The sequence below is a fragment of the Artibeus jamaicensis genome, unplaced genomic scaffold (genome assembly GCF_021234435.1).
Source record: "Artibeus jamaicensis isolate MK-2021 breed Jamaican fruit bat unplaced genomic scaffold, CSHL_Jam_final contig_685, whole genome shotgun sequence".
In the NCBI taxonomy this organism is placed as follows: Eukaryota; Metazoa; Chordata; class Mammalia; order Chiroptera; family Phyllostomidae; genus Artibeus; species Artibeus jamaicensis.
This window is the reverse complement of record NW_026521924.1, coordinates 36,151,955-36,161,447: the sequence shown is the minus strand read 5'-3', so window position 1 is coordinate 36,161,447 and position 9,493 is coordinate 36,151,955. Positions and strand designations below refer to the sequence as shown.

Sequence of the window (9,493 nt, the reverse complement as noted above, 5' to 3'; positions counted from 1 at the left end):
AAGAGGGAGGTCAAGGGGCCACAGCCCTGGACTCCAGCAGCTGACCACTGTATGGGCAGACTCTGCATCCTGGTGAGCCCTGTCCATGTGCAAATAGCAGGGAGGCTCTGTAAGATGCTGGGGGGCGGTGTTCTGGGGACACACTTTGGTGTCCCTGCACTGAGGGGTCCAGAGTGGGAAATGCTTCTCTCCAGGCTTCTCAGAAGGAGGACAGTTTGGTTAGATCTGCTGCCGGAACCTCAGTCCACCCAGCCGAGCTGAGGGGACCCTGGAGGCCACCGTTCCCGGGCCACACCATGGGGCCTGCTGGGCTGCGCCCATGTGGCAGGCCAGTGGGTCAGGGGGGCTGCCGACAAGAAGATGGCCCTCCACCGGGGGGGGGGCCTGCGCCCCTGGGTGCACCCTGGAGCTGCCTCAAAACAAACCAAACATTCAGGGCTGGGCACGACCCCAGGAGGTGCGGGCCAGGCCTGTCCCCCCAAACGGAGTGGGGTGGGGGTGCCCTGCTCCTCCACCCAGCACCCCTGCCCCTGTTCCTGTGGGCCCCGTCCCTGAGAACGTCCTTTTATGTGTGAAGTGTCTTTCTGCTTCGTCCTCTCTCCACCCCTCTCCCTGGCTGTGCTGGAACCTGGCGTCTTTATCTGTCCTCGGCCTCCCGCTGCGGGTCTCTCCCGGCGCCGGCTCCCGCTCGGCCCCTCCCGCGCTCCCTCTCCCTGCCCCCAGCTCTCCATCCTCCGCCGCCTCCGCCTGTTTTTCCCTGCGCTCCCCACGGGTGCGTCTCGTCCCTGCGCCTTTGTAGCCTGCTCCCTCCCCGCATCCCGCTCCCGCGTCCCCGTCGCGCCCGCGCGCGCCCGCCGTCCCCGTCCCTCTGCGTCCCTCTCCTCCCCGCCTCCGGCCCCGCCCGCCGGTACCGCATTGCCGTACTGCAGGGGCGCAGCGCACTGCGCCCGCTCCGTCAATAGGTGGACCCCTCCTGCAGAGATAAAACCGTCGCGCCCGCGCCGCCAGCCCCTCTGGCTGAGACCTCGGCTCCGGGTAAGGACGCTGGGTCCCGGAGTGCCCGCCCCCGCCCCCAGCGGTCCGCAGAGGGTCCCTAGTCCGGGTGTCCGTCCGGGGGGCAGAGAGGAGCTGGGCCCCGCGCCCGGGGAAGAAGCTGCGCCGCTCGATGCGGGGACTGGCCGCCCACCACGCGCGCCGGGCCCCGACCCCGCGGCTCGGTCCCCACGGGCGGCCAGGGGTGGGGTGGGGGCTCCTTGGGGGCACTTGTTTATGCAGCGGCAGCAGCCGGTCTCCTGGGCGGTGACGATCGCCCCGCTACCGTGACCTTGGGGCTGCCCGGGGCCCTGCGGGTTTGGGGCAGGGTCCTCGGTCAGTGCTGTGGGCTTGTGGGGGTCGGGTCTCTGGGGCGGGGTGGGGGAGGGAGAGGCGGGGAGACCTGGGGGCCCTGGTGAGCAGCGCCCCCTCGCCCTTGCGGAGGGAGTCCACCTGGTGTCCACATCCCTGCGTTCCCGTCGTGCCGCTGTCCCTACCTCAGACTCCTGTCCCCTCTTGGGCTGCCTAGGATTCTCCACTGACCTCCGGGATGGGGAAGGGGCTAACTCCGGACCCTGACCAGAGGGAAGGGGGGGCACTCCCCACCCTGCCAGGCTGAGGGCAGCTCTGTGGGCAGCTGCCTCTGCCTTGTGCTCCCTCAGATGGGCAGAACAGGGACCCCCACCCCCCGCCCAGGTTGGGGGAGGGAGGCAGGCTATTCCGGGCCCCTGATCTGGACACCACTGCGTCCTGTCGAACCTCTGGGCCAGCCTGCGTCCCCTGGTGCCTGCTAGGCAGGGATGAGAGGAAGATGGCGCCGTCCCTGCTTGAGGAGGGGCGTGGGGAGCCCTGACTATCCTCCCCGGGCAGCTCTGCGCTGGGGGTGGATGAGGCGGGGGGCAGCGTGCAGCCCAGGGCTCCGGGCGAGGGAGCAGCCTTGGGAACAGGGTGCCGGAGAGCTGGGCAGGGTGACTCATCACTGGGCTCCTGACGGGTCACGGGGCTCGCCCAGTCTGTGTTCGTGTCCCCACATGGGGGTTAGACCCTTTCACGGAGGGGGGACTCTGTGGACCTAGATATTAACCACGGGCAGGGCTGTTTGGGTCTGCTGGGTCAGGCAAAGATTGGGGGGCTCTTCCCTGCCTACCGAACAGGGGCCCTCTGCTCGGCCTGGGGGTCTGGGTCTGCAGGCAGAGATGTGCTGTCGGTCAGCAGGGCTGGGCCTTGGCTTCCCTGGAGGGCTCTCTGTCACCTGCCTCCCCACGCTGTGACCCCACAGACTCACTGCTCAGCCTCCCCCACCCTGAGCCAGAACATCGCCGGCCGTGCGGCCCCCCCACCACAGCCCGGGCGCCATGGGCAAGGAGAAAACCCATATCAACATTGTGGTCATCGGCCATGTGGATTCAGGCAAGTCCACCACGACAGGCCACCTCATCTACAAGTGTGGGGGCATCGACAAGAGGACCATCGAGAAGTTTGAGAAGGAGGCTGCTGAGGTGAGCCTGGGGTGGGGGCCGGGGCCTCTGTCCACCCGCCGTGGGAGGTGTGAGGATGGACATGAGGACAGGTTCCCACTCAGAGGCTGGGCTTGCCTTCCCTGGCCCCCGCCCCGGCCCCATGTGGCTTGGCTTATCTCCTCCATGGCCAGTGGGGCCTGGGCCCTCGGGGACCCCGTGTGGGAGTGGCGTGGGGGGGTCAGCAGTGGCTGCTCCCCGAGGATGTGTGGAGAAGGGAGGTGGACAGCCTCAGGTCTGGCCCAGAGGGAGGGGCGGCATGTCCACCCGCCCACCAAGCTCTGCGTCTCTCTGCCACCCTGGACACAAGAGCCCGGAGTCTGTCTTTCGTGCCCCCCAGGGCTGGGTTCCCGTGTCCCCAGTGCTGAGGTCCGGGGCTGGAGGTGGCACTGCCCTCCCCTGCTCCAGGCCTGGGCCAGGACTCAGGGTGGCTATTAATAGCTGATTGACGGGCACGCAGCCCATCAGCTCCATTTCCCGGGCCGGGCGAGCAGAGCTGCTTCTCCAGAGTGGCGCCCTCGGTGGGGGTGGGGGGGCTTGGTTGCTGGTAATGAGAGGGGCCCCGCGGGATGACTTCCTGTCACTTGCAGCTGCTGTTTGGCCACTGTGGGTGGGCAGTGACCATGCAGTGGGGGTCTGTCCTCTGCACCCCTTATCCCCACCCCTGCGCTTCGTGAGAAGTCCCCTGTCTGCCTGGATGACAGGGTGCCTGAGCCTGGGGCCAGGGCCTGGGAGGGGACAGTTTCTGGCCTTAAAGTGGGGTTGCTCTGAGCTACGTCCCTCCGTGACTGAGCCCCAAAGCTGTGCCTACCCTCCCTGGGGGCCGAGCGGGATGCAGGCTGCCGAGGCACGTCTGGGGCTCTGGGTCAGGTCTCCTGGGCCCTATTGGGTGGCCCCTCCTGGCTGCACAGCCCCTGGGCAGAGCGAGCCCCATCCACGCTCCGGCCGGCAGGGAGCTGTGTCCACCTGGGCGGTGATGGAAGCTGCTGTCCTAACCGCAGCCTGGCCCCGGTGTGGGGTGTCCCTGGGTGCCGTGCACAGGTGTTTGCAGAGAGCGTCCGCCCACTCCCTCCCCCCTCAGGTGGGGCCGGGAAGGGAGGAGGAGCTCAGAGCCTGGCTGGCGGTGGAAAGAGCTGGAAAGCCAGGCCCTTCCTTGCAACCTCATCTGATATCTTTCTTTTTTTCCCCTTAGAAAGAAATCACAGACGGGTTTTTGGTTTGACAGCCTGAAACCCAGGGTGGTCGTCGGCCTCTGGCTGAGGCAGGGATCTGGGCCGGGGGGGGGGGGGGGCGGCCCGGCTTTAGATAAAGGGGAACCCCCAGCCAGGGGGGAGGGGTTTGGCAGCTGCTTCTCTCTGGGAGCGGGTCCCAGGCCCTTGCGCCACCTGCTGGTGGATGTCTGAGTTGCGCCCACTGGGGCGGTGGGAGGCTCGACCAACGGAGCTGGGATGGCCTGGCCTGGCCTGGGCAGGGCAGGGTTGAGGGTTCCCTGGTTCCAGAGCTGGGTCCAGAGTCCCAGGGTCCCAGAGGGGAGTGAGAGGGGCTGGGGGCTGCTTCCTGCATCTCCACTGTGACACGCTGCTCCATGGCCTGGGAGACCTGCTGGCCAGGCTGGCCATCCTGGGCCCGCCTGAGCCACACCCACCCCTCCAGATGGGCAAGGGCTCCTTCAAGTACGCGTGGGTGCTGGACAAGCTGAAGGCCGAGCGGGAGCGCGGCATCACCATCGACATCTCCCTCTGGAAGTTTGAGACCACCAAGTACTACATCACCATCATCGATGCCCCCGGCCACCGTGACTTCATCAAGAACATGATCACCGGCACATCTCAGGTGGGCAGGCTCCGGGGCCCTGGAGGCTGGGGAGGTGGGGCTCCTGGAGGCATCAGGGGTCAGTCGGGTCTCCCTAGCTCCCTTCTCAGGGCAGGAGACCCTCACCTCTGCCATCACAGGCCCCACCGGGTGCAGAATTGCCCAGAGAGTCACTGATAAGGTGTCCCAGCACCTCGGCCAGGCAAGAGTGTGGGGAAGGACTGTCGGGGCCACCTCTGCAGTCAGACAAGTCAGGGGCCTGGACGAGGGCAGACAGACAGATGGACACAGTGGAGGAGCCCCCCACCGCTGCCCCTAGGTCAGGATTCCCGGGTCCCAGCTCCTGGTGGCTGCCAGGCCCCTGTCTGCGGCCAGGAGGCCCGGGCCCCAGGCGGGCCAGGGCTCACCGCGTGGGGCCTGCGGCAGGCGGACTGCGCCGTGCTGATCGTGGCGGCAGGAGTGGGCGAGTTCGAGGCCGGCATCTCCAAGAACGGGCAGACTCGGGAGCACGCACTGCTGGCCTACACGCTGGGCGTGAAGCAGCTCATCGTGGGCGTGAACAAGATGGACTCCACGGAGCCCGCCTACAGCGAGAAGCGCTACGATGAGATCGTCAAGGAGGTCAGCGCCTACATCAAGAAGATCGGCTACAACCCGGCCACTGTGCCCTTCGTGCCCATCTCAGGCTGGCATGGCGACAACATGCTGGAGCCCTCACCCAACGTGAGTGCTGCTGGGGGCAGGGCTGCTTGGACCCCCCCAGGGGCCCAGAGCACCCATCTCAGGTCGGGCTGGGTCAGGGTGGGGAGCAGGTGGGAGGGCCCGTGCCCAGGCTCCCGTCAGCCCTACCAGGCTCCCTTAACCTGTGCCAGTGCGGGAACCAGCCCCTGTGGGTGTCCTTAGGGCCCAGGTGGGGCTGGCAGAGGCTTGTGTAGCCCCTTGTCTGGCTAGCACCACCCCCAGGTCAACGGTACAGCAACAGCAGCCACCCGGCCAGGGCTGCGCCGTGGCAGGGCCAGTTTTTGTGTCCTGCAGGCACCTCTGGGGGCCTGGAGCTGGCTGGGCTCTGGGAGGGCCAAGGGCCGGCTCTCCACTGGTCACTGGGCGGCTCTTGGCCAGGCAGTCGGTGTCCAGGAACTCTGACTTGGCAGAAGGTGACAGGTGGGCCCTGGTTGTTTTGAGTTTATAGAACCCAAGACTTAGTATCTACACACTGTCAGGCCAGAGGGGACCCTGGCTCAGCAGGGTGGCCACTCCCTCTGGCCAGCACTGCAGCCTCTGCCACTGCGGGCAGCACACAGAGAGGGGCTCTGGGAGAGCCCTGCGGCCGGGCTGCAGCCGGAGGGCCCCCATCTGGCCGGGCTCGTGGTGGGCTGCATGTTTCCTCATGGGGTCTCACGTAGTGTTGGGGGGCTGCCTGCAGCCTCCACGCTCCTGGGGGGCCGGCAGGACACCACTCTGCGTTCCCCACACTCCCCGTGCCTGACCTGCTGTCAACCTGGGCTGTCGCGGATGTGGTCCCTGGGCACGGGCCTGGGGCAGGGTGCTACAGGTGCTCATCCCTGGTGTCCACCTGGGGCTGGCGGGCTGGTGGGCCGGGGGCTTGGTGCCAGGAGCGTGCTGGGTGTGCTGTTGGGAGAGGCCCTGGGTGGTGGGGTGCTGGCACACCTGGGGACAGCAGGCACAGTGGTCTCTGGGGAGGAGGCCAGACCCCATGCCCCTGTCCTGGCCAGGTAAGCCTTTGTCTGGTCTGGGCTGAGGTGGTGGCCCTGCGGCCTTGTCTTCCTGCCCAGCATCTCGCAATGTTCGGGTTTGAGCTGGGAGGGGCCCGCTGTTAGGGCCTCAGCGGGCCTTTGGGCAGTGGGACTCCTCAGGTCCGGTGCCCGCGGCAGGATCCCCGGGTGGGGCTGTGGGCTGAGGGGTCCCAGGCCGGCTGTCTCCATGGCACTGCTTCCTCCGGCCCAGATGCCGTGGTTCAAGGGCTGGAAAGTGGAGCGTAAGGAAGGGAACGCCAGCGGCGTGTCCCTGCTGGAGGCCCTGGACACGATCCTGCCCCCCACGCGCCCCACGGACAAGCCCCTCCGTCTGCCCCTGCAGGATGTGTACAAGATTGGTGGTAAGTGTGGGCCTCAAGCCCACCTTGGCCAGCTCTGCACCTCAGACCCCCTCCTGAGACCCCGCTGTTGGGGAGACCCGACACCCCGGGGCAGCCACGCAGTGTGAGCAGACCCACGAGAAGTGTGGCGGCACACGCGTCCCTTTGGAGGTGGCCCCCGGGGCCAGCAGCATGGAAGCCAGTTCAGGCAATCCCAGGTGGGAGGTCCCAGGAGGGGTCTCCCAGAAGGAGGGGTCCACAGGGCCTCCTCTGGCGACAGCTGCCACTGGCAGGCAGCCCAGGGCTCCCTGGTCCAGGTGGCCCTCTTCTGGCCCCTGCCCCACCCTCCCCGAGAGGTTCTGGGAATTCTCTTGTTAAGTCTCTTCCTTTCCTGGGGGGTCAGGGGAGGCCCCCCTTCCGTGTCAACCTCTCACATGTCTGCCTCACCTGAGGTTGCCCTGTCCCCTCCTCCCTCCACGCGGCCATGCCCAGGCATCGGCACCGTGCCCGTGGGCCGAGTGGAGACTGGCATCCTGCGGCCCGGCATGGTGGTGACCTTCGCGCCCGTGAACATCACCACGGAGGTGAAGTCAGTGGAGATGCACCACGAGGCGCTGAGCGAGGCCCTGCCTGGCGACAACGTCGGCTTCAACGTGAAGAATGTGTCGGTCAAGGACATTCGCCGTGGCAACGTGTGCGGGGACAGCAAGTCCGACCCCCCCCAGGAGGCCGCCCAGTTTACCTCCCAGGTGGGTGGCCGTGTGGTGGCTCCCGGGGCCTGTTCCTGGAGGGGTGGTGACCGGCTGTAAAGTAAGTGGCTGCCTGGAGCCAGCCAAGCGCCAGATACCCTGTGGCCTGGTGCTGCGGAGAACCAAGACCCTCAGTCACACAGGCAGCTCAGGGGCTGGGGAGGGGCACACGGGGCTGAATGCCCCCAGGAAGGGTGGACGCGAGGTAAGCCCTGGGCTGCTGCTCAGGGTCCCACCGAGTTTCACTTGGGTCCTGAAAATGCGTTCATCAATTTATTGCTGGAGACGTCGCTGTAGTTCCTCCATTCACTACATTTTTTCACTGCACCCTCTTTGACCCCCTCTTCACATGAGAATGGCTTTAAAAGTTGGCTTTGTAGATAGGTAACTGAAATATTAAAATTGAAGTCCAACTTTGTCATCTGCCCACCTTAGTTGTGGCCAGGGTTGACGCCACCAGGGGCCCACTGGCCCTTTCAAACTGTGCACCCATCTGTTCATCATCTCTTGTGGTTTGTTTATCGCTGTTTATTTCAAATGCTCAGTGAGGTCCTCAGGGTCCAGTCTGGGGGCTCAGCTGCCTTCATGGTGAGCACTCTGGGCCCCAGGGACCTGGCAGGTTGGCTCTAGTCTTTCTCCGCTTTGGTGCGCACCTGTCACTGACGGCCTGGTGTCACTCTGCCCACAGGTCATCATTCTGAACCACCCTGGGCAGATCAGTGCTGGCTACTCGCCGGTCATCGACTGCCACACAGCTCACATCGCCTGCAAGTTTGCTGAGCTGAAGGAGAAGATAGACCGGCGCTCTGGCAAGAAGCTGGAGGACAACCCCAAGTCCCTGAAGTCGGGCGACGCGGCCATCGTGGAGATGGTCCCAGGGAAGCCCATGTGTGTGGAGAGCTTCTCACAGTACCCGCCTCTGGGTGAGTGGGGCGTGAGAGACCCAGCATGCAGGCAGCTGATCCAGCCAGAGGGCGCCACTGTGGGGTGGGGGAGGGCGCCTTTAGTTTTCTGCTTGCTTAGCACTTAGGGGGAGACCCACAGCCTCATCTCAGGTGGCCCCAGCAGGCAGGCCTGGGATAGTGTCCCCTTGGCAGATGAAGGTCCTTAGGTGGCTGGCCCGAGCCCACAGCTACTCCGATGGCTGATTTCGGACTGACCGCCTGTCTTCAGTGGGCTGGCCCACAGATGCCATAAGATAACCCAGTGACTTGTACAGGAGCTGAGCGCCCCGCCGGAGGTTCCTTGGCCCACCGGCCAGGGACCAGGGAGGATGCTGCAAGCGCGAGTGCGCACGCGCACTGCATCCCGGTGGGCGGGGCGGGGCCTGAGCCGGGGCCTGAGAGCTCCGCCCCCGTCCCTCCCTCAGGCCGCTTCGCCGTGAGGGACATGCGACAGACAGTGGCCGTGGGTGTCATCAAGAATGTGGAGAAGAAGAGCGGAGGAGCTGGCAAAGTCACCAAGTCAGCGCAGAAGGCGCAGAAGGCGGGCAAGTGAAGCGCGGGCACCCGCGGCGCGACCGTCCCCGTTGGCGCCGCGCCCCGCCCCCCGCCCCGGCCCCGGCCCCGGCCCCGCCCCCGCCCCGGCGCCCAGCTCTCCCGCCCGGCGCATGTCTGCACCTCCGCTTGTCAGAGGCTCTCCGTCAGCGACTGGATGCTCGCCATCAAGGTCCAGTGGAAGTTCTTCAAAAGGAAAAGCTCCCCTGCCGCCCCGGCTTCTGCCTCCAGCCTCCGCCACGCTCAGTGCCCGTTTTACCAATAAACTGAGCGACCCCAGAGCGTGTGCGCCTGGTGCTGGGTTGGGTGGGCCCCTGGGCCCTCCCAAAGCCCCTTCCCTGCTGGTGCCCTTCCGTACCCATCACCCATGCCAGTGACCTTCCTGCACGTCCTCCTGCGCTGCCCACAGTAGGCAGGGGGGCCCGGCTGCAGCTAGTGTCCCAGCCCAGGAGGCTGGATCCCAAGTCCAGCCCATCGGGCTTGCCATGGGCAGGGGGGCATTCAGAACAGAGACTGGTCACTTGAGATCTGCAGGCAGTGGGGGTGGTGGTGGATGTTTTGGGGTCTCTGAGAACCAGATGAGTGCTGCGGGCCCTTCCCTCACGAGTAATTCTCTCTTTCCACACACATGTGTCTGTGCCCAGCTTCGGGGCTCCCCTCCCCAGCCAGTCACTGGTGGCAGCACACCTTCTGCCCTGCCCCTCAGCCCGCCCTTGGCACACCCAGAAAGCTGGGGTCCACGCCTGACCTTGGTCAGCAAGGACAAGGGTGGCAGCCAATCCCGCTACAGGA

General features: G+C 66.1%; 1 protein-coding gene across 1 annotated transcript; it reads left to right on the top strand.

Moving 5' to 3' along the window:
- Window positions 1–929: 929 nt before the first annotated feature.
- Window positions 930–8,980, top strand: EEF1A2 (eukaryotic translation elongation factor 1 alpha 2). Its single transcript, XM_037153582.2, has 8 exons — window positions 930–1,035; window positions 2,312–2,531; window positions 4,203–4,382; window positions 4,788–5,084; window positions 6,327–6,477; window positions 6,949–7,205; window positions 7,894–8,128; window positions 8,575–8,980. Exons 2-8 carry the CDS (start codon window positions 2,388–2,390, stop codon window positions 8,700–8,702), a joined length of 1,392 nt encoding a protein of 463 aa, XP_037009477.1. The 5' UTR covers window positions 930–1,035; window positions 2,312–2,387; the 3' UTR covers window positions 8,703–8,980.
- The last annotated feature ends 513 nt before the right edge of the window (window positions 8,981–9,493 follow it).